Source organism: Seriola dumerili, unplaced genomic scaffold (genome assembly GCF_002260705.1).
Source record: "Seriola dumerili isolate Sdu_G_001 unplaced genomic scaffold, Sdu_1.0 BDQW01000003.1, whole genome shotgun sequence".
Classification (NCBI taxonomy): Eukaryota; Metazoa; Chordata; class Actinopteri; order Carangiformes; family Carangidae; genus Seriola; species Seriola dumerili.
In genome coordinates, this window is record NW_019174258.1 from 13,314,619 (window position 1) to 13,340,044 (window position 25,426).

At 39.5% G+C, this 25,426-nt stretch overlaps 1 protein-coding gene across 2 annotated transcripts; it reads left to right on the forward strand.

The window, feature by feature from the left end:
* Positions 1-165: 165 nt before the first annotated feature.
* LOC111222484 (adhesion G-protein coupled receptor G5-like) lies at positions 166-25,002 on the forward strand. 2 transcript variants are annotated; one of them, XM_022746237.1, is made up of 15 exons: positions 166-384; positions 15,411-15,483; positions 16,128-16,393; positions 16,645-16,831; positions 17,017-17,062; positions 17,352-17,430; positions 19,290-19,412; positions 19,575-19,691; positions 20,702-20,744; positions 20,856-20,962; positions 21,190-21,305; positions 21,412-21,677; positions 21,778-21,877; positions 22,083-22,357; positions 23,266-25,002. In XM_022746237.1, the coding sequence occupies exons 1-15, from the start codon at positions 364-366 to the stop codon at positions 23,391-23,393; spliced, it is 1,947 nt and encodes a 648-aa protein (XP_022601958.1). In that variant the 5' UTR covers positions 166-363; the 3' UTR covers positions 23,394-25,002. The 2 variants fall into 2 exon arrangements, with proteins under 2 accessions (XP_022601958.1, XP_022601966.1); XM_022746245.1 differs by lacking the exon at positions 166-384 and adding an exon at positions 6,953-7,204.
* Positions 25,003-25,426: the final 424 nt, after the last annotated feature.

Consider the following 25,426-nt stretch of genomic DNA (forward strand, 5'->3'; position numbering starts at 1 on the left):
GGACGATACACATAATGTCAGGACATCATCATAAGGATAAATTAAAGGAAATAAAACAACATAAAGTGTCTCAGTAAGGTGTTAAGCCACTTGGCATTGATTTTCAAAGTCTCTGGATTCTACTGGAGGAATGAACACCATTCTTCCAAAAGATATTCCCTCATTTGGTGTTTTGATGATGGTGGTGGAGAGCTCTGTCTAACACGTTGGTCCTAAATCTCCTATGGGTGTTCAACTGGTTTGAGATCTGGTGACTGTTAAGGCCACAGCATATGATTCACAACATTTTCCTACCCTCTAAACTGTTCAGTGACCCCTGAGGGCAGTGTCATCCTGGAAGAGACCACCCCCATTGGGATCGAGATGTTTCATCATAGGATAAAGGTGATCACTCACAACAACTCTGTATAAATGCATATATAACTAAATGTAAAAAAGCAGAATTTACATTTTTCAGTACCAAAATATATTTATTTTGCATTCATTTATGTATTTAATAATTCATTTCTGCATTTATTTATTTATACTTATATCAATTTTTGTCATCCATACTAACCATGTCAGCAAAATGACTCCCACAGTATAACAGAGCCACCGCAGCCACTCACTGTAGAGGTCAGGTATTTTTTACAATGTTTTTTACAATATATACAGTATATATATATATATATATATATACACTAGTCTAATACAACAGCCCTACAGTTAATCCTCCCTCATGAAGGTTATAATGTTCAGTTTTTGTTGAACCTGTGTTAAAGAGGTGTTGATTCAACTCCATGATCATTTTAGAGGCTGCAGCTTGTGCTGCTGTTGTTTAGCCTACCCTCATTGATTTGAATTAGGTGGACACAATCATAGGATGCCTGTCAACATGCTGCAGTCAACAGCGCCACAGACTAAATTCTTCAAAATGTGTTTTTTAACAGGTCTATTTATTTTGCTTAATGTATGTATTGTAACCCATGGACAAAAATAACACTAACAAATAAGCAGTGTGGGAAGTGAAACATTTTTACTTACAGAACCTGATCCAGACCACAAATCCCCATAATTTCCTTATACTTTTTATCCATGTAGTTACATAGGCTGTTGTAGTTTATCTCACATTTGATCATCTGATCAAAATATAATCATTTGATCATACTGTTATTAAGAATAGTGATGTCAATGTAAAGGAATAGTTTGACGTTTGCCAAAAAAGCTTAGTCATTTTCTTGCTGAGAGTTAGGTGAGATCATCGATACCACTCTCATACCTGTCTTTGAAATATAAGGTTACAGTCAGCAGGAGCTGGTTATCTTAGCTTAGCAAAAAGTCCAAAGGTCTATTTCAGATCAATGTCCCTTTCAAGTCATTTGAATTTAATTTCTGCAACAGTCTGATGTCTTAAAGGTCTGAGTTGTTGACTGTGCAATAAGAATATCCCATGGTTTCAGTGCGTGACCGGGACTTTTTTATAGCACTGTGTTCAAGCTCTTTTAGTCACAAGCTCATTCCGGGGCAAAGTCTAACCTCAACGCTGAATTAAGATACTCTGTGAGCATGAAATTTAACATATAATTTAAATGCACAAATGCGCGGCTGTTGTCTAAAGTTTGGGTGAATGAGGGCTGACTGCGGATGGTTGGGCGAGAAGAAAGTCTTTCATGAGACTGAGTAAGTCATTGAGGAATGGTGGAAGGGAGGCCTGGATGTTTTAGTTGTAGAAAGTCTGTAATCATGTTAAATGAGACTGAGACAAACACATAGCTCTGCTTGTGCCAACCAGACCTGTCTCTGCATGCTCCCTACAGTTCTGTAAGCAGAGTGGCAGAAACAGATGGTACGCTGTCTGGAGTGTCAACACTACCCCCACCACAATAAAGATATTGAAATGAATTGGAGAATAAATACTCATTTGCAAGTGGCAATCAATACAAGGATCAATATGCTAATGTCTGCTGTGCTTTCTCTCTGCTTCTTGGGTGTCAGGTGTGTGTTCAGGAAAATGATGTGAGAAACAGACTAAAGCTCCAAGCTGCAATGTGTGTTCTCCCTTTGTTTTGTCTCTCTTTGTCATGTACACACACGTCCCTCCCATCGCAACATCACAGCCAGGGTCCACCAGCTGGTCTCTGGCAGGACACACACTTGTCACCATGGTGACAAAGCCAGGCAGATTAGGACCCATGTGTGTGGTTTATTGCTTGTGTGTGATGCTGGTTTAACAATCTTTTAATAATGCATAAAGGCGAGACTGTGTGTGTGTGTGTGTGTGTGTGTGTGTGTGTGTGTGTGTGTGTGTGTGTGTGTGTGTGTGTGTGTTTGTCTGTCTGTCTAGCCCACATAGCCTGCAGATTTCCGTGTCTGTACTCCAGACAAAGAGGCAGAATAAACAGAGATGAGAGATAAAAATGCAGAGAAATTGTCTGTAAAACAAAACTCACCACATATTTTGTATTTTATATGTAGCGTGTAATATGCTGTTAGGCACAAATCCTCATAAACTACTCAATGTTTTGTCTAATTTGTCGTATTTTACAGCAACAGTCCATAAAGCGCTTTCTGTTGCCTGCCAGGACACAAAGGGGAAGGTTTTCTTTTTAAGAGTTTTAAAGGACAGTGAGGAGAAAATATAGGGAAGACTGAACAAGGAGTTAAAGATAAGCTGCATGGTTTCTCAGACTACCTGCCACTCATACCACAGCTTCTTTTAAAATCTCTTGTTACTGAAAAAACTGTGTAGAGAGAATTTCAGCATCTTTTGGTGTATTTTTCAACATACCAGGTGTTAATGCAGAATACAGTGTGTAAAAATAGAGATGTCAGATATTGAAGGTTCTCTACTTCCCAGGTGGAACTGCTGTAAACTGTAAGGTCACTGTTCACTGTAAAATTTTCATTGCAGTTTTATAAGCATCTAAATGCCTACTTGTAAAATGTAATCAATACTGAATAGAGAATGATGCAATGCGATGATAGCATTGAAATATTTTACTTTGAAAGTCGGTAGTGTACAGCCGGTGGTTAGAGTTTGGTTTTTATTGAGAGCGAACCTTAACAGTCAAGCTACTGACAACAGAAAGTTCCATAAAGTTAAGGGGAACTGCAGAGTGGTGATAACTATCTGAGGTTATTCTCACTTAGATACTTTCACATACAAATAGTCAGTAGTCAAATTTTTTGAACTGCACTACTTGAAAGTAATGGAAATTTCAAAGAGAAGAATTCAAACCACATAAATTCATAATTATTTGTATTTAAAGTTCAACCTGAAGTATTTGTGATTAAATTTCACAATTAGGTTCTCAGTTGCGTATAAGGTTTAAACCTTTACGGCTTTTATTTGCTTTCGAGTGAGTGAGCTCAGTATATTGGAAACTGAACATGATGTTCTGACATCCTGAGCTTCTCTCATGTGCTAAACTTTGTAAACTGCACTTTAACATTAACATTAGTTTGCTCTCTCTAAAAACAGCCATTCTTGGACCCAGAGAGCCCGAAGGGGCCCTCGCTGAGGAATCTGGTAAATTGTAGTTCTTTGTGGGCTTCAGGGGTCCTTTTCAGTCATTAGCCTCTAAATGAGTTATTTTCACCTGAACACACAGGAGCTCTTCTTTTGCAGCTACTGTGGCATAGTGTTGGGTTAAGGTAGGTTATTTGCCTAGTGTTTGATATTAATACTCAGTGAGGCCTCAAAGGGCTGTATGTGAGCAATATGTCTACTGTAAATTGTTTTTTGCATATTTTAGTATGTTTTAATGAACTCATTTTTCTACAGGCATTTCATGTGATTAATAATGACCCTTGAAATGAAATGACCAAAAAGGATTCAAACACCGCATGCAAACAAACCATCATAATTATGTAGCAAGAAATAACTTGATAACGACGATGCGTTAACTTCAGACTGATGTGAACAGTTGCAACAAAACTGGGTGAAATATACTTGAACACAAAACTCCAAAGTTGGAGTGGATGGATGGCTGAACTTGTGACAGGTGTAGAGCTGATTCAATCCCCTGTAAAATCTTTTATTTTTTATGACAGAGCTGTAAAGTCATTTAAACCACAGTGGATGTAGCCCTGAGAACCAAAAGGCTCCGAGACCATTGTTGCTCAAGTTAACAAGAAAGGGGCTCCTACGAGTGTCTTAACCTCAGTGAGAGTGAAAATGAGTAGGGGAATTTTAGAACATTACACTGAGATGCAGAGATAGTGGAGGAATCCACATCAAGGTCTTTAATGACATGTGTCATGTTTTTTCAGTGCAGTTCCTTGTGCAGTAATATCAACTGGTTTTTTCAGCATACAGTGTGTCATTGGTAATACCTTGAGTATTGGGTAGTGTCTTATTCTAACGAGGGCAGTGTTTCCCCTCACTCTGCAGCTTATTTGCAAAGTTACAGTGTAAACAGTCATTGACTGACAGAACCCTTCATTAACAATGTGATATTTGTGCTTGATGGATTTAAGAATATTTGCTTTTGGATGTTATCCTTTAGTGGTTGCTGGTGAGAAACTATAATAGCAGGATGTGAAATCATCTACTAAACACAAAGCGCTGTTATATTACCTGTCAGGCAACTTGACCGTGTCACATGATAGACCACAGAAGATCCTTTTGACCATATTTGGAGCTTTTGACAGTAGAAGCCAGGGGCCAACATAGAAGTGTAAGACATTGTTCGCTGCCAACAAAATGCTCTGCTCTGCTGCACCCCACCCCGTTAACACCAGGCCTAATAGTTCATCTATTAAGGAAGTACCCCAGTCACCGGCTGAGTCTACTATGGATTTTATATGGAGATTGATGATAAGATAACAAACCTGTGTAGGCTTGAGTTTGTCTGCTGACTCCCACTCTGTCTTGTGCTGCTGCTTTTTCCATCACATTCACCTATTCATCAAGCCTTTTTTTTCACTCTGACTCTCTCTGTCCTCCATTGGGTCACACATTTAATGTCACTTTTGTCTGTGACCGTAGTTTGTGTGTGTGTGTGTGTGTGTGTGTGTGTGTGTGTGAGACTGTCAGACTGTCAGACTGTCAGACTGTGAGAGTGAGAGTGTGTGTCTGATTCCAAGCACACCTGTCATCACCAAGACAGTGGCCCCTTTATTACTCAAGCCCGCACAGTTCAACTGACAAATCCTGCTCCAGACGTGCACTCAAGCACTCACGTAGACAGTTGAACAGAGTAGAGGAACCAGGTGTTGAATTCCCCCCTCCCCCCTCTCTGTTTCATTTTTCCCTTTAGAAAACAGAATTAAAGTGTTTAAGGTTGAGTATTTAAAGTTGAAAATGTACTTTAAGGCACGAACAATGACATCAGATAACGCCATGGGTTTAAACATTACCCTACTTTATCACCTGCAGCTTCAGGTGAGTACAGATTATTGCGCACAGCAGAACACAAAGACATTTAAAAGTCCTGTTTATTTACATTTTATTTACTTGGCAAATTTCATTGACGAGGAAACACCACATACTTTACATAAAACTAAAACTAAAGTACAAACACAATACGCTGCACATAAAAAGCTTTTACACATGAACCAACATACACGTGCATAGGTCATACAATAAGGTTTTTCCCTTCAGTGTTGGTTCACTTCAAGAGGACTAATCCCAAAAATCGGAGACTTTGTTGGCTCATATTGTAACACAGCCAGAAAATGTACTGTGATCCCATTAGCAGCCTTAAAGTTAAAACGTAGTCGGAAAAAGGAGAAGAATACAAGAGCAGGAAAATGGGTTTGTAGTGATTTCATCTCTGTATCTCACAAGTGCTCATTCTACAGTCACAAGAAATGCTATGTACAATGTTTGGTGGTTAGAGTGATGATACTAATATTATCTGTTTCAGTGAAATTTGTTCATGAAAGGAATCAATAATCTGATGAAGCTGATGATGTATCAGTTCTCTGTTGTAGCTGTTCAGTCTGAATATCTCATTGAGGCTTTAGTTTAGTCTTTTGCCGTTTATGCTAATTAAACAGCTTCCGACTTAAAACCGAGGCTTTACCTTTCCCAGCAGTAGGTGCCTGTTTTCAGAAGCAGTTATCAATACTTTGTGTTTTGTTTTGTTTTGTTTTTTCCTCTTGTTTTTTATTTCTACAAACTTCAAAGCCACCTCATGTTGAAGCTGTGGTCTGCGGTAACTGCTGAAACTTTTCAGCATGCCAGCTGCTTGTGGCACTGAAGTAGTAGTGGCATAGTTGCACTGAAGTCACTGATAAGGCTTTAGGAGATAACAAAATCAACACGTTCCTCTATCAATAGACATAAACATAGATTGATAAGGCTCCCAAAGGCACTAAATGGCTCTTATGTAATATCCTGGATTGAACTCTAACCTCATGCCTGAACAGAGCAAGTCTTAACACAATGAGTAATATACATCCAGTTATACATTTGAGGGGGTATAGGATGTAATAGCAAAGATTAATATAGTAAAGGGTTATTATGGGTCAAAACCAATGTCATTAAATGATTATTTCTTCATTAATTAAACACTGAAGGCAATGTAACACAGAGGTATGTCAGCTTCTTAGATTGAGAGTGTTGTTGGAAAGTGCATTGACTGATTGTACTAAACCTATACCCCCCCCCCCTCTGGCTTCCCGTATAACACCGTGCTGCCTTGACACCTGTCAAGGTAGACAAAGAGTAGAAGCAAACCAGGAAATAACCTTGCCTTCAAAATTGTCACAAAAAAAGAAAGAAAAATACACACACACACACACACACACACACACACACAGTAAGGAAAGAATAGGTTACAATAGGTTGTACAGGTGAAGAACATCTGATGTATTTTCATACATTAAAAGGGTTAATAATAATTCTTATGTTGTTTGTTATGTTGTTTTATTGTGAAAACGGAAGTAGCCCTCCCTTTATTGTAGCCGCCTTAACAGTAGCTCACAGCGACTCCAACCTCGCTCGTTCTGACAGTCGCCACCCCAGCAGAGGCTCGGTGTCACGGCTTCACTCAACGTATCAGCCCGGCTCCTTGTTCCTCTGACTTTCCATTTTTGAAATCTCTTGAAGCGTCTGAAGCGTGCAGAAGGCGTCAGAAATGACCTGAAAAAGCGGCAGGTGGACGCGAGTGAAGTTTATTTCCCCTTCTGCTCAAGCTAAATCGGTTTATTGACTGATATTTGGAAGTCTATCCCGGGCTTTGAGCATCAGAGTGTGCTGACTGGAAAACTACTCAAGGTAAGCCTGCGTAACGTACAAACCCTTTGTCAAAATATCAACGTTAAGTTTCTATAGAAACAAGCTGGGCTGTTAATGCTGTTAATAAAATTAATTTTAGTGCTTCAGAAATTCATTAGTATCTCATCGTTGCACTTCTTGAAATGTTCTTATTGTATCACTATTAACTAAAAATTGTTTCATTTGGGGAAAACATGTTGTTATTATTATTATTATTATTATTATTATTATTATTATTTTGTTTTTATTTATTTATTTATTTTTAAAATTTATTTCGTATACTCTATAGAAGAGCGTGATAATAAGGTGAACCAGATGCTATGGGTGCGAAGTAAATTACATATGTACTGTACCATTTCCAGGTATGAGTGTACCCTTATATTATTCCTGTTAAATTACAAAACCCCTGTAGAGTCAGATGATGTTTGGCTTCACATCGGTCTGAATGACTGAATCAACAAGCAGGAGCAGGACCTGTAGACCTGCTCTACATACAACTGTAATGTGCGGTTTCCTGACTGAGCCAGTAGCTGCACAATCAGAAGAGCTCACTCAGTGGAAAAAAAACGATAGTGTGAAAACGTCTTAGAGAGAATAGCAACAGTTTAAACGTGTAAACTGTCGCATTCAGATCAGAGAAGCACTAGATGTTTGAAATGCTTTGAAAATTGAAATAATTTGTGAACAAATGATAAATGAGGAAGGATTTTTCTCCATCCTTTGAAATGCAAATATGTGCAGTGGGTGTGTGACTCATTGCAATGGCTCCTTCTCTATTGTGCTGACTAAATTTTTCATAATGATGAAAAGACAGCCCCTGAACCTTGTAACCCATGCTTAAGGCCACACCGGAGGTGATTTAGGCCTAATAATATGCTGGCTTTTGTTTGTGCATGTGTCTTTGTATGTGTGTGTGTGTGTGTTGTTTTATTGATTTATTCATAGCCCCAAAGGAAATATCTGCAGCAGCATTCCACCTGCTCCTCCAATTTCCTCACGGAGGATACCAAGATACAGATAAACGCACAAATACACTCTCACACAGAGAGACATGCACACTGCATCACTATGGTGCTATCACAAAGAATGCAAGATTCTAATACAAATGTAGCCTAGGGAGCATTCCTCATCAGCCATATTACTCCTAGTCTTCAACTTGAAAGTGTGTCCGTGCAAAAGACTTTGATTCTCATTCCTGCTTTTCCAGGTTTTATTTTAGTGTTTGTTGCATCTGGTGAGTTGAAAAAAAACGTATAGTTGTTATGAATACTTTCAAATATATGTCATGACTCTCACTTTCACAAGCTTCCTCTTTAGCTGTTCATTATGACTGTAATTTGCCATTTTCACACACAAGTCCTGAGCTGCTTGTACTATGTTTATTGTAAATCAACATGTCAAACAGCTGGCAGGTTGCTTCTCGTATTGTGACAACAAATCCAAATCTTATCTGTAACCATGTTGCCAGCGGTGCGCAACATCGTAGCACAGTGCAGTCTTCCCACAGCTGCACATGTTGCGGAAAGACAAATGAGAAAGACGAATAAGGTCACTGTGTTGTTTCAGAAGAAAAAGTGAGAAGAGTCTATATCCTGAACAGTTTCCTCAATGTGATTGTGTTTTACCATGTCTCTGACTCTGGCTTTGCTCTTGAAGGAAAACTCTAAAGAGCTGGAAAAAACCCCAGTAAATAAAAATACACCAATTCACTCATGTTACAATTTAAAAACAGTTTTCCAAAGAGGTCTTTATCCTCCGTACTTTGCCTTTCATTTTGGCTGAGTTTGGTGCAGGGAGTGAGAACTGTTTGTGTGTGTATGTCTTTTAACCATTGGCTTAAACAGCCTCTGAACCAGCCAGTGATCTTTGACCCTTATTCACGCTCACTGTCACTTCAGCTCTAAGGCCTGACAACAAAGAGCTGCTTTTGTTCCCTGAATTACTCTTCCATGCACATTCTTTGCTCCTTCACTCTGCTGCTTGTAGGAGACAAGGGTAAATGCAGACTAAAGCTCTGTTGGACGAAATCCAAACTTCAGTTTCAGTCTGCTGTAAATGTGGGTGCAAGATAATGATGTCAGCTCTCCTAAGTCTCAGGCTTGGTTGTTAGATGTACCTAAATTGTGGTATGCGAAAACTGAGGCGCAAAAAGTGCATATTATAATTTAGACATATAGATAAAACTGACAATTGAATGACAACATTTCATTCAGGTGAGCAGTCAGCAAGACAGAAGGACAGAACGAAAATATGACGCCCAGGGACTTCAAAATCTTCTGCGAGGGGCAGGAAGTTGTATTTTCAAGGTGGTTTATTGTACTGAAAACAGGTTCGACAGGGTTTGAAAGCAAGGTCTAAGGTGCAGCTGCAGCCTAAAAGCCAAATCTGCCTTTTGATAGAAATCACAATCAAGTCTGACATTTATTTTTTGTTGTAAAATACAAGGCAGTTTGTTCCAGCTGTGGCACCGGTGGCATTTTATTGGAAGGCATGTGCCAAGATTGCAGCTCTGTGAGGCTGCACTCAGGCACAGCAGAGCTTTTAGGTGAAAGCTAATGTCGGCCTGATAACATACTCACAATGTCAATGGTATTATGTATGTGCAGGAATGAGTCCAAAAACCCAGAAATAAGTTAGCATTTAAGCATTTTAGCTCGCTAAAGTCAATGGTTTTTTTAGATGACTGAAATAAGGTTTAACATTAGCTTTTTACCTCTAGTGATTGTATTTAGATTTCAAAAGTCATAAAAGTGTTGTTTCTTTGTGAAGATTATCCTGCTGAACAAAACATGTAAGTATAATACATTTTTGTTTGTTAAATTCAAAAGCCAATGTGAAAATCCCATTGGCTTTTTGTCAAGGGAACCAGGGTGATGCTAATACCTGGTTTGGCCCACAAAAATACCTCATCCCTGCAGCATAAACCAAACATATCGTTGGACAAATTAAAATTTTGACCAATGATGGTGCTAGAGTCATTAGTATTTATCATCTGGGTATCATGGAAACCAAATGTCATGGCAATTGGTCTAAAGGTTTTTGTAACATTTCAAAAAAAAAAAAAGAAAGAAAAAATGTTAACCTAATGGTGGCAGTGAAGGAAAAGTCAGGGGATTACCAAAGTCAGTAGGTGCCGTCTTCCGAGGACCATGAATGTTTGTACGAAACTTAGGGGCAATACATTTAATAGTTGTTAAGCTATTTTAGTCTAGGTCATACCTGGAACGACCAACCGATACTGACACTTGTGGCAGAAGATAAAAATTCAGCACCTCCATAACTCTTTAAATGACTCAAATGTTTCTGAGATGACTTGATTTGTTGCCCACTTTGTCACCTTTAATGCAGTCTGTGCCAAACACAGTTTTGGCTGTCACGCTAATGTGCCTGATGTCAGACAAGACTTGAAAGATGAATGATATAGGTGGGTGAGTCAGAGATGGGAAAGCACAGGAAATTTTACTGGAAAAAGGAGTGACAGACTGAGAGGTCCCGGGGTTACGGGGCCTGTCTCGTTCACACATAGGTTGCTGGAGGATATGCGTGCAGTCACACATAAACACATACAAGTGTGTAGGAGTGGTGTGTGCAGTGGAGCAGCAGGTTTCAAGATGAGTGTGAGCTTGATACTGAAAATGAGAAATGCTAAGTCTACAGTGTGTGAGCAGTGTTCCAGCCCACAACTCGCACACTCATACACACACATCCATTCATGCCAGTCTTTTGTTTGTGCTTCTCGCTCACACACATACACATAAGAGCTGGGAAATGAAAAAAAAAAAAAAAAAACGGGAAATTCTTTTGCTGAATTGATGCCTGGGTGCTGTGCAGGGACAAAAGGGGAAGGGTGGGGGTAGGAGCAGAGAGTTAGTTTACATGTCCTGCCAATTCAGCAGCTCAAATGTTGTGTTGAACATAGAGGTTTGAGCTGAGAGTGAGTGAGTGAATAATTATGTTATTCTGTTATAAAGCCCCATACATATATTATATGTATACATATATTTTAGGGGCAATATACATATATTATATGTATAGGGTCTCGATTGATCACTTGTGATCAAATGTCACCTTCCTGCTTCATATGCAAATAAGACCACAAGACCACTTCACCACAATGCGCCTTCAATGCATCCTGGGTGCAATCTGATCGCCTTGAGACAGATATTAATGCCAGGTCTGAACAGGGCCATACATACACACCCCGTACCCTGTGCAGAATATTTCTATACAGTGTTAACTCTTTGTAAGTCTTCATGCAGGGCACACATTTGCACACATGCACACACAGAAGAGTTTTGTCTTGAAGGTGGGGGCCATTTTTGCCTCCTCTCAAACATGTCTAGAGAACTGAGCCTTCCACTGTGTGTTGACACTGGTTTACTGTTTCTCTCAGTCTTCCTCATCAATATACCGTCTATAGTCACAGAGCCCGACTAAGTGGGTTTTGGTTGAGGCTGATGTGAGTCACACACATTAATGCTTTGACTTCACCATCGGCTTGATGCTGAATGGCCATTGAAGAATGTTGTTGTTGAGTTATGCGTCATAACATCACCCAAAACATGGCCCTGTACTTCTGGTTTGGTCTAAATTTAGCCAAGTACGTGTCTTTCTTGAATCGAATGGTATGCAATCCATACCAAAGTTATAACAATATAATGCTTTATTTCGAGTGGCTTTTATTGGCTTTTTTTCCAATATAGATTGATGTTGTTGTGTTATGTTGAAGTGCTATGAATGTAGCTTTCTGTGGGATGAACAGTCCAGGAAAATTCCTTTTAACTTTTTAACTCATTGGCCAAGAGGGGTTTTAAAATGATCATAAATTTACTCAAAACTAAATTAAGTGCAGAAAAGGCTGTTGTGCTTTCAAAAGATCGAGATTGAACAAATTTGAACAAACATATAATTCATTTGAATTGGCTTGAACATAACTTTTGTATCCTATTCCCAAAATATGTTACGGTCCTAACGTTATTGCACTTTACAAAGTCAGCAAACAGCTTTAGCTTTATCTATGATTTGTTCAGCTATGGTTTTAAATAAAAAATGCCAGAGTAGTTGTCCATTTTGTGTAGTTTTTTTTTTTAATTAAAGTTATTCAATTGCATTTTCAGAAATTGTACTCTTTCACAGAACATATATTGAGCTATATTTAACTCTGCTGTTTAAGAAACCTCCTTGAACACCTTTACCCAATGGATAGGTTAGTGCTGTGGGTTTTGCAGGCCATAGTGCAGCCATAATGTTGTGGCAATGTAGACAACCACACCCGTATATTCGCATCTGTTGCTGCCGCAGGGCACCACCCTTTTGGTTATTGAGAGCTGATCGGGTGTGAACTAAGGCTGCACGGTACGCAAAACAAAACATATCACAATTATTTTGGTAGATTTTTCAACATGAGTCACGATTTCAATATGAATGATCGTTTTTTCATTTTCATTTTATGATTATGATTTGTAGGCCAGGATGTCTCTGTAGCACCACAACACTTATGGTGCTAACAGTGCACAAATTTAACTATTGGGGTTTATCCTGACCTTCCTTTGCAGTTGAGTCAAACGTACTGGAGGCATGCATACAAGAATCTGCGTGTTTCTGTTTATGTCTGTTCCCTATCATAAACCACTTTCAAGTCACACCTTTGCACCTTTTCAACTAAAATGTAAATGTCTATCTTGAATTATCAAAAAGGGAAGTGGCAAAACCACGGTCATGTTTTGTGAAAATGGTTAATGCTTCACTTTGCGTACTTTAATTGAAGTGAGAGTAGTTTATATCATATTCAATATAGTGCATTGTGCATAATTGTAGAATATTATATTATATTATAGCAGTGGCATGTGAAGAACAAGCATTACTAAACCCTTCCTTCCGCCTACAAACCAGCAGCTGAATGTGTGATTCATCTGTTGTCTACACCGATGACAAAAGTGGACCAGACTGAAACGTACCTTTCCATGACAATAGCAGCAGCAAATCCCTCTGAAATTCAGGATCTGTCCTGTCTCATGATTTTGTGGTGACTGTCTTTCCTGTAATCAAAATCTCTCTCCGTGCACTCTTGCTGCACTCCTTCCTGGCTGAAGAACCTAGCTTACCATTACCTGACAATGACATACTCCAGTGACAATGCAGAATCCTGTATTTTCCTACTTCAATATGTGTCTCAAACACCTCAAACTTACTGCAGCTCTTGCACAGAGAACCTACACCTACACCTTGATTAACAGAAAGGAAAGGATATTAGTATGATAAATATAATAATTAAAGTAAGCAGAGGGGAATTGAAAAGCTTAGGTATTATGTCACATTGTTAACTATAAATTTATTAATTGTCTGTAAAAACTTTCCTTGCAAAAAGAGTTATTAAAAGCTGCTCCACAATACAGCCTTACTCCTCAAGGTGATTAGTGACATTTTTTGTCTTTACATTTAAACACATTTAAAATGCTACTTTTGCTATGATCCAAATCCTCAAACCTATTTAGATACTTAAGAAAAAGGAATTTTAGTAGCATATATTTATGCTGTTTTTGTACATTTGATTAACAAATGTAGCTCTATGTTTTAATTTGGCAAGTGCAATGTCAGTGTTGTTGATGGATGGTATGGCTAACACAAGTTAAGCTCGGTTAAGCTGTAAACCTGAAACCTAGCTGGACCAGGCTTGCTCCGTTCCTAACTGCTGGTTTATGCACCTTCTGCCACCTAACACTGTGAGTTCATTTCTGTCCTCCCTGCAAACTCGGTAATAATACTAATAATAACTGTGCTGCAAATTGTGCTTTGCAGCGATCACTGAGCTTGTGCATGAATACCACAGTGAGACCTCGGAACACTGAGTTTCTGGACAGAGGAATTTGTTAGCTATATTGCTATATCAGGTAAAGGTTAGCAAGCAAGATCTCCCCAGGAGGTTAATGTTAGCGCTGCTGGCTTTGGTTAAATCATACACAATACTTTGGAACACACCTGCTAAAATGCTGAAGTGTAACAAAAATGTAATCTAACATGTCACTCCGTATTGCTTAATCTTCCTTTCCTATCTGTGTGTGTGTGTCTGTGTGTGTGTGTGTGTGTTTAGCAGCGTGCCTGTGTGTCACTGTGTGGTTGTCCAGGGCTTAGGTCCATCTCGAGTATCAGGTGTGTGCTCCAGCGTACATAGTTATAAATAGCCAGTTGTCCGGCCTGAGCTGTGCAGTCGCTCTGTTCCTTTTTGTCTGTCTTTCTCTTTCTTTTTTCCGTCTCTCAGCTTTCACTGTGGTTCAACTGGTTCCTGTCTGCTTTGTGATGTTGAGGACAAATGTGGCTGCTCTGTTTCCCCTCCACAATCAGTTTCTTCATCTTTTCCCACACTGTCTCATGTACTGTACAGTAACTCCATGCAGTCACGGCTGCAAGATTTGACTTAAAAGGTGTGACTGTGCGTTTATGTCCCTCTGCTGTTGCAAAGGTGACGAGTGGGTTGAGTGCAATGTGAAAACCTTGAAAGTCTGTGTGATGAAAACTGTCTGGGATGAGTTTGCATCTTTGGTAGAGATTGTGTGCGTGGCTAATTGACACATCTGTCTGGTACCACTTCTCTGTAAGTCTGATATTTAAATCTAATGTTTTTTTCCCCAGAGAAATTTGTATTGTATTCTCTTCCGCTCTGACTTCTGTAATGTCTGCAGCGCATTCATATCGACACAGTCTGTCAGCTGTGTTAGCCTTTTGCTTGGAACCAAAAAAATCAAGTTGCTATATGGTGATGGAAAGAGTGAATTGTTGGCGTGTGCATGTGTGCGTCTGCCAGTTAAAGGGGAAGAGTGTTTCCATTGATAACAGCATAGAAAGGTCCCTGTGTGTATTTTGTGCCTGAGCTCATTTGTATTCATTGATAAGAGAGTAGTGATAACAAAACAGGGGTCTGGATAAGAATACTATCAATAAAAAAACTTATGTCAAACCTGTGCTGTGTTTACATAGAGACTGTTCTTTTTTGTTTGTTTTTTTTTTACAGTATATAGGATCCGTGTCTGCACATAGAAAGAATATGAGAGTTATGCTTGTGGTTCATTGAAATGTGCTTTTTACAGTTACAAAATGCACACCGTGACCTTTGATGTAACCCTGCACTTTATCAGCATCTATGCAGAAATAAATGATAGATTTTTCCCTTTGTGCAACTGCATTTGACTTTCTGTGTTTTCCTTGGCAGGTGTTACCAATGGAGCCCCGACTGACAGATAGCCTCAGCGTTGTGTTCATCTTGAGCATCCTCCTCTCCACAGGTAAGATAACCACGCTGGGATCTTTATCTTAAATACCTCTTTTAGCCTCATGTTCATTCTTACAGCTGGGTTGCTGCTATATACTGTTCTCTAGCGTGCTTGCTTCCCTGTGTGGTGTATTTTGTCATTGTGTAGAGATCTTCATATAATGGAGACTTCAAACATACACAGCAGGTTTTTGGAGCATTACCTGTGTTTGGCGTGTTTGTGAATTAGCTTTAAACTACTGTAATTTCTCTTCGTGGTCATTGAGCAACTTCAGTGTCTCTTAAATAAAGGAAAAGGTTTTGCAGACACATGAGAAAAACTCCTCTTGCCACCGATGCAGTTTCACTTGTACAAAGAGCTGTCTGAGGCTCAGTCTATCGAAGCAAGGCAGTGTATTTATGTTCTGAACATCCTTCCATAAACCCAAGATCTTACTGACCATTATTTGAGCTCATCAGAATAATGGAAGACTCAGCTTCAAAAAACAAACCGATCTTTCTTTATTTTCAGAGGCTCATCCGTGTGTCGGTGGGTTTGTTTTCGTATTGCATTCACTACTTTTATATATTTAAGATAATTTTGTAACACTAAAAGCAAAAGCAAACATCAAGCCTTTTCTCCTTTGGTCAGTGTGTGCCTCCTTTTGTCTCCTTCAGGTTCAAGTGAAAGTGATCGGGACTTGAAATTTTGTGGCATCTGGCGCCACGGCAAGAACCTCCTGAGCCTGAGCGTCAACCTCTCCACAGGCTGTGAGGAGATCTTGATCTCGGCCAATACGAGCTCTCTGTCCATCGACGGGAAGATCACAGGCGAGTGTCAGCAGTCTGATGTGATTCCCCTACACCAGTTTGGACTTGATTCAGAGGAGGAGATTAAATTCTGTCTGCACTGGGAACCACTGCTGGACCATTTCAGGCTGCAGGTAAATCAGAGAGAAAAAGGAAGGAGGCAAGATGAGGACTTAGTGGATCCTTACCTCACACATCTAAAAGCTCATAAAAAAATGAAAGTACAGTAAAAGACAAGTGCATTGCTCTTCAGTAGCTTCAGCATCAGCTCTGAAAGTGAAATAAGAATGTGTTATACTAAAATGCATACACTTGAAATGTGTAAGACTTCTGAATTCTTTGTTGAGAGCTTTTTTTTTTGTTTTTGTTTTATTTTGTTGTACAGCTCGGAGAAACTACCCTCAATCTGTGCAAGCCTTCCAGCCTGCAGCCCCGCTGCTGCACTTATCTGTCCGACAGCTCCAGTGAACCCGAAGCTCCATTTGGCATCATCAACGGGACGGTCAGAACAGATTTCATCACCAACAAAACGCGCAGTGCCTACAAGTTCAAAGGGGAACGCAAGGACTGCAGTAAGGAAGACATGTATCAGTAATCTATGAGTTTTACTCGTGCTAAGTTGTTTTCTGTTATTTTCTGCTCCAATAAGTCAGTTTTGATTGTTATTAAAAGTCCCCTTTGTTCAGTGAAATGTACGTCAGGATAAGTGTCAGTTAAACATGTCAAAACTGCTTTTTTTTATCAATTTTTTTTGCAGAAGAGTTATGTGCAGAAGAGATCAACGGACACACCCAAGCCAGCATGTAATTTCCTCTTCGTTTTTTCTCAGTTTTACAGTAGAAGTAGCATGACAGGGGTTTTTTGTCAACATCTTTCCTCATTTGTCTTGATTGCTGAGGCTATTGTTGTGAAGCTTCATGTTTAGCAATCAAGAGCATAAACATTGACCACAAACAGGAAGCTAAACTTTTTAAGTATGTTAGGGTGGAGGTTGCTTTCTTTAAATGACGATGTCATAATGGTGTGTGTGTGTGTGTGTGTGTGTGTGTGTGTGTGTGTGTGTGTGTGAATGCTTGTGTGTACTGTGTCCAGGATCAAAGAACATCCCTATACTCACAGCATTGAGGTGGAGATGAAGGAGGATTTCAGAGGCTCCAATGTCACATCACCTGTAAGACACCAGACACAAAGAGGGTTAAAGTTGACTCATTATTATTACATTTGAAAGGGAACTTGAACTTAACACAATACTAATAATGAAACTTAAATTAAATTCTGAACAAATACCCAAAAAAAGACAGTGTGTTAGTCCGTCTCTCAGTACTTTAACTTTCCCAGACCGTGAGTTGTGCTGAGCGTCAGGTTCCTACTGAAGCAGAAATATTTTAAAAGTAAAATACAGTCAATCATTTTTTTAAGTATAGCTAATTGTTTAACAAAGGGCACATTCAGTTCCTACAACAGTTGGGGGCTGTAGTTTTTAGCAGACATTCCTCAAACAGGAGTAAATAGTGCATTTGTTGGGAATCATTTCAGCTGTGGATTTGCGCACTAGAGAGTAATTACAACAGCAGAACTGTGTACAGAGGATCAGTCCAAAATAAACCAGCGTCTGTGTTCATTGTAATGAGTTACGATGTCACCCAGTGACGCAGTGTGGCTCAAAAATCATGTGTTTTAATAATTTTTGGACAACAATTAATCTTCATGACACAGAGGAATAAGATATACATCAGGCTTTTATATGATAGCTGTTAATAGGATCAGTTCACTGTTGGTTCTGGGCGTAGAATCAAATCAAATCAAGCTTTATTTATATAGCAACTTTCATGCAAAGACTACAATTCTAGGTGCTCAACAGTAAAAACAAAGAAACAAAGCACTGAAATCACTGTAATAAAATAGAATAAGTAGATAATTCTGCATATCTGCAGAACACTGCCTCACCATGGTTTTATGGTTCTTACTCCAGTGACTTTTTAGTCACTCTAAAACTAAAAAGGGCAGTATCTGAGGACCTGGGTCGTCTAGCAGGAGTATACTTTAAAAACATATCTGACATGTATTCAGACGCTTCAGTTATTTAAAAACTAATAAAAAGATCTTAATATCTTTTCTAAAGCTGACGGGCAATGGGAATGGAATGCTAGTCTTACCGTTTCATGTGTTACCTGCACTACAGTCTGCACAGGCCGCAGCAGCAGTATTGTGACCACAGTGGTTCTGTCTTTTTTGCTGCATATTGAAAAATGAGGCACATTTCCTGTGAGGCACAAAGAGAAAATAAACTACATCTGTGTAACAAAATAACTGAACTCTGTAGATTTGCAACTGCATCACACTGTCCTCTACAAAAATTTTCAGTCATTGTGTTTTGCACATCACTCTTACCGTAACCATGAAGACACTTCACACATGCATCTGACACGGCAGTGCTCTCACACAGGGCTGCGTAGGCATTGATTCATCAAACTGATAATCTCTCAGCAGTGACTTGATAATTTTACTTCAGTGAGTTGACTGCGATTGTATCCAGACTGTTTTTAATCAGGGGCTTACTTTATAGCAGGATCTTAAACTGGCCAGTGAGTATTTATTTAAGTTGAGGGTGGTGGTGATTTAGTTCAGAAAATAGGTGAGAGCTCAGCCACATGAAAGTGTCTGACGGCAGTATTTTACTGACAAGTAGAGGATGCATGTTGAGGGCCGACATTTGTCCCATCAAACCTCCTTAAAATAGAGCCATTTGTATACATACCCAGCAATCTGCATGCAGTCTACTCATTACAGCTGTGTACACCATGGGGTTATGATGCACACTCTCAAGCAGAGTAGCAGGGTGGTACAAGGCCTGTCAAAGATTTGAAAACATGTAGACACTTTATTTTATTTTCGTCCTGTATTTAACTGAATAATTAAGAATTGACACTCTGTGATTTGTTGGTTTATCGCCAGTAGTTTCCCTGTTCAAAATTAAATGACCCAATGTCCAAAGTCCTCTCTTCATATATACTGTATTCTGTTTTTCAGGTCACTATAGGTACATCTGAAGAGCCCACCATCACTGTCTATATCCCCCCTGCTCTCAAAGAAGCTGCAAAATGGACGAACAAAGTCAACTGCACATTCTTCGAAAACATCTCCCTGTTTCAGGTGATGCTCCATTTCCCTTCAGTCAGCACTGGCAGCTGAAGAGAAGTCGCCACGACCTCACACACCTGTATGTTTGTCTGTCGGCCATTTTCAACCAAGCATGTAAATATGTAGGCTGTATTATATGAAGAGTGTGTGTGTGTGTGTGTGTGTGTGTTTCAGGGGGGTCAAAAGAAAAACATGATTCTCAGTAGTGTGGTGGAAATCACCATGAAGAACGAGGTCATCGTTGATCTGTCTGAGCCAATCAAGATCGGCTTTCACCATGATCCCATACCTGTAAGTTTGTGTCAGTGTCAGTGTCATCAATGCCCACTTTACATTGTCTACATCTATACATAAACACATCTTATTGTCAAATGTTGTTTTGTAGTATTGTAAGTATGTGATGCTACACATTGTGAATTGAATAGTTTTGGTGAAGTAATTAAGGGGAAATGTTTGTGTGTCCACGTCTCGCTCAGTTTCGAACAGAACAGCTGGATATTTTTATGCCTCTGTGCTGGCGACAGCCAAGGCCAGCGTCATAAAAATATCTGTCCCATTCTCATGATGCGATATCTCAGTAACACCTTCAGGGAATTTCTTCAAATTTGGCACAAACATTCACTTGGACTCAAGGATGAACTGATTAGATTTTGGCAGGCAAAGGTTAAAGGTAAAAAACACGTAAATTATAATAACTCACAAATTCTTACACTTATTATGACACAATTTAACACAAATATCTGATAGGATAAAATGATGAAATGATGGCATTTTATATCCAAATGATCAAATGTCAACTGCAAAAGCATTTCTGGTCATTATTCAGCACTATAACTCAGGAAGGAGACATTGTGACCATATTTCCTGCGACTTGGTTGGTTAGCAGAGAAATGCAACCACAAGTTGGTAATTCTGACGGCAGAAATGTTGCTGAACCCAGGCTGTTCCCCTCAAACTGAAAACACAATGTGGGGCAAGTGGTTTTGTTCCGTGACGTCGCCTTCGAACAGTCTGTTACCTGAATAGAGAGAACACACAGAAACTACTAGGGTAGTCTGTTGCAGACATACATACACACACACACAGACACAGACATAAACCCACAGTTTTGTGTCATATCTGACTTGTATTTCTTATTACACTGTGACTTGAACCAGTTTTTTTCACCTCGGACATAATGACTGAACTACGCCAGCTGTTTCAGAAGAATGTAGTGGGGACTTTGTTAATGTGAATAAAAATGTGCAGCATCTTAATGGGAAATGATGACAACTCTCGTCTCTTTCTCCTCTTTATTTCAGAAAAAGCATTCACGGAGGTGCGTTTCATGGGACACCAGGAAAGGTTAGAAACAGGCCTGGAAATGACAACATCTATCTGCGTTTCACTTTTCATCAACTGTAACTCCCCCAGATGATGATTGAACATATTTAAATTTGTGTTGTCTACTTGTAGATCCGTATCAGGTCAACTGGTTGGTGGATGGATGTGTGACACAACAGAAAGGAGAGGAACACACCGAGTGCTTCTGTAACCACCTGACTTACTTCACTGTACTGGTGGTGAGATGTGCTGAAACGTTTTTTTTTTTTTTGCAAGAAACACACAAACAAAACAGAAAGAAAGTCATTAGATGCAGAATCAACATCTGTACATGATTTTCCACACATTCTGTATAAACACCATTACACCAGTCAATTTATAGAAAGAAACGCACACAAAATGTACACACTCTCACATGAAAGACCTTGCGGCTCCTGCTCATCGCTCTGTCTGTCCCACATGATAGCAAATGGAGCCTCGACCAGTGCGCCACCTCCTGGCGCTGACCGTCATTACATCTGTGGGCTGCATTGTGTCTGCGATCAGCTGCGTTGCTCTCATCATTTTTCTCTACAGGAAGAGGTAATACGCCATGTTGAAAAATAATGTGTAGTTCAAAGTATCAAAAATAAGATTATTTTTAATAATGAAATAATTGCTCATTTCCATCGCATTCTCCCTCCAACAGACGATCTCAGGAGCAGTCCATACCCATCCACCTGGGCTTAGCTGTGTCTCTCCTTCTCCTCAGTCTGCTTTTCTTCTTCACTGGGATCCTGGCCAACATGGGAGTGGAAGGTTTGTGCACCTGGGTGGGGGCAGGCCTCCACTACGCCCTGCTCAGCTCCTTCAGTTGGATGGGCATAGAAGTGTTCCACACCTTCTGGTTGGTGTACATGGTTTTCAGCCCCCTACCCAAAGGCATATGGAAACTATGGAGCCTGGTTGGCTTTGGTGAGTGCATGACGTAATATTTGTTATAAATCTACTTAATGGCACTTGAAGGTGAACGTGACATTATTATTATGTATGACCTTTGAAAATTCGTCTCCAGGTCTCCCTGCTGTTCCCGTTATCATCCTGGCTGCAGTAGGTAACATTTACGGACTGAGAGAGGTGGTGCCAAGCGATGACGTCTCCAACCCTTATCTAATGTAAGCAAGATTATTTGGATAAAGATACTTGACACATGCAGTAATGCCTCTGGATAGTTAATAAATAAAAGCAAGTAAATCGCAAATGTTTTGACAGCAGCAAAACTTAAGCAGGCGTTGATGAAATGTCTTTTTATAGGAAAAAAAAAACATAATTTTGACATTTTATTCGTTCTTTCGGGGATTATTTGCTTTTCCTCGTCAGGTGCTGGATGACAGTCACCTACAAGGCCTTGCTCGCTCACTATTTCACCACCATGACGATCCTGGTCATCCTGGTGTCCTCTGGCATTGTGATGCTCTTCCTGGTCTATAGGAAGATCCACACCAGGGATGAATGGAGGCAGAGCCGTGTGGCTTTTCTCAGTATCTGGGGCCTCAGCTGCCTCTTTGGAACAACGTGGGGTCTGACCTTCCTGGACTTTGGACCCCTCTCTGACTTCGTTCTCTTCCTCTCCTGCATCCTCAACTCTTTTCAAGGTCTGTGCTTGTGATATATGTCTCCAGTGTAAATAGACTTGCACTCAGGCTTTATATTATGTTGTTACACTCAGCTTTGCAGGCACCAGGAGCTTTCTCATTTCACCTAGGCAAATATACTGATCCAAAAGAAAATATGAGTTGAGATGAACCGCGAGAAGCCACATATTTGTGTTATTTTTTCAGCGTGATTGCCGCCTTCACAGAAGGTTTAACTATATATAGTCACTCCTTGGATGAGGGTATTTTCATTGTTGGCTCAGAGATTGTGTATTTGGAGCCATTTGTCCATTGTATCAGTGTGGGAATGAGACAATGGCCATGGTTAATCATGGCCCTGTGTTACTGGGGACTATCAGGAGAAAAGCTGTTTCCTCTCACATGCAGCACATTTGTTTTTGATCCAGGTCCAAGAACTCAGTTTATTAACCCTACTCATGCTGCACATTGTGGGTTGAGAAAGAGCATTTTATGTGCTAACTTGCTAACTTAGCTTTCATTTGAATGAATGTAATCTGACTGTCACAGAGTTTTTTTAATTACAGTGAAAATAAATGACCATCTGTCTGAAAGCAAAATAAGATGATAGTTATTAAAAACTGCATCACTGAAGACAAGCCAAGTTTATAAGTTAGAATACACTAAATGCCAATAATGTTTTATCTTTATGTTGTTTTATCATCAAAACTATCAAAACTAAAACCAAGCATAAGTAAATAAGTTGCAACCAAACTGTTACTAACCTGACTCAGTCACAGGTGGAATCTGGGATCAGTGCCAGAAAGAAAATCCTTTATCACCTAAACTGAAGTCAAGTATTTTAGTATAAAATGAACAACTTCTTTTGAAGCCACTTTATTTAGATTTCACATGGATGAATAAATCTTGCTTCTGGTCTGTTCCCTCAGGCTTCCTTCTAATGCTGCGGTTCTACATGCTGGAGTGGATACGGAAACAGGCGGGTGGCTCTGCTCTTGGCAGCAACAGCACCGGGTCTACCAGGCAACAAATGCTACAGGCTCAGGAGAAGAGTTAAAGGGAATAAAAAAAAAGGTTTAGTATATAAAAAAAGAGGGAAAAGCGGCAGCTGTCAAGTCTTCTCCTCAACCCAAATGATATAAAGAGAACTCAGACTGAGACATTGTAGAAACCTGAGCACAACTGAAGAGTGAATTTCAAAGTGACCCCACAAGCAGTGAGGAAACATCCTACACCTATCATTCATCTGGTGTCCCTTGACATTAAACATCACAGGCACACTGAGAGCAATTCACAGACATCACCTTATATAATTTCCCAAAGCTTACCTTCAGTCACTTGGAGGTAAGGATGGTCAGTCAGACGTAGGTACTGGACTCTAGCACCAGCAGCATTAATGCCAGTTCACAAGTTAAATGGGCTTAAATCAGTCACTCTCAGATTGTGTTCATTAGTCATCTAATAAGGTGAAGCAAAATAGCAAAATTTGTTCATATGCATTTTGGAAAATAATCATTTTTGTTTAAAGCTACTATACACAACGTCTAGAAATCAAGCTAGCTCTAGCATGAAACTCTGCCAACGCAGGAATCGGGAGCTTGTTGGCCTGTGATTCAGCTGTAGCAACGTCCTCCGGCAGCTATTACTATGGCTGGAAGCCTCAGTGTGAGAGGAGTAGTAGACCCGGAGGGTGGCCACAAATTGATTGACAGCCGTGAGCTCCCACCGCTAATTTTAGCTTTCTCTGACTGTTCAGAAACTTGCTCAAAGACTCTAGACAGGGAATATCTCAGCACTTCTCCACCTTAACATATGTTCTGGAGCATATTTCAACTAAAAATATTAGGAAAAAAAGTTGGACATTAGCTTTAATTTTAGCTACATATGGCTCTCACAGTAACACAGCAAATGGATGGAGATTAGCTAAATATAATTATAACCTTGCTGGAAGTATTTTAATCCACATGACAGTCTCAAAACAGGTTGTTTCATTACTTGATTCTTCTTCTCTGGGGCAGTGGAGAAGAAATCACTCAGGAATTATTAATACAGACCTGGAGTCTGTATTTGTAAAATACCTAGACTGGCTCTAGTAAAAAAAAAAAGGAGAATTTATTTGAGATTTGGGAATTGAAATGATTGCAGGTTACTGTGCTGTGATTATATTGTCTGTAAAGAAAAACTGTATATTATTACTTATTATTATTGAAGCTCTTGTTGACCCTTAGATAAGCTTTTTATTTTATTTTATTTTTTTTTGTTTTGTTTACGCTTTTGTTTCATAGCAACGTCTTTTAAAGTAGCACTTTAGATTTTCAGTCTTTAATAAATGTACTTAGAGAACCTCAGTGAATTGTCTTTTCTATTGATCTGATAATAGAAGACATTTCATATACACTATGTATGTGTATCTACTGTAGATTGACTCCATATTTTCTCTGGACTGTATTGAGATCTTCTGGCAGAGTTTTCAAAATGGACCAAATGCATTTAAATTGAGTCTTACTTCAAATTATTTTTGGCTGGCACAATGTTTTGTTTTGTTATTTCAATTTAAAATAGGCCGCGATGGACTTTTTAGATACTGTGACGTTTGCACTGTTTTATTTTGTAAAGAGAAATTTTATTTCACGTGAATTATTGTGTATATTTGAGTTTTTCTTTATACAGAGTATTAATAAAAAATCTTTTGGTTACAAAGACCTAGTGGCTGCGTGTTTGTCTAAATGTGTGTGTGTGTGCGTGTGTTTGTGTGTGTGTGTGTGTGTTTGTGTGTGTGTGTATGTGTGTATGTGTGTGTGCGCGCGCAGCAGTGCACAGTAAGCACATTCAAGGCTTGCTGTTTTCCTGCTCTGTCATGCCTCCTTATCTTTTGCCTGTGTGTTTCCTCCCTGGAGGTTTTAGATGTGTTTTTCTCATCACAAACATGCTGCTTGTTTGCCACTGAAATGCTCAATGTCTCTGCTCTGTGTGCCTACATGTGCCCCAAGATCATAATAATCAGTGCTGCCTTGGAGCAAGTTGACTTTGACGGTCCTTCAGAAAAATTTCCTGCTTACTTTATTTTTATCTATGGTGCCGCCTGATGCA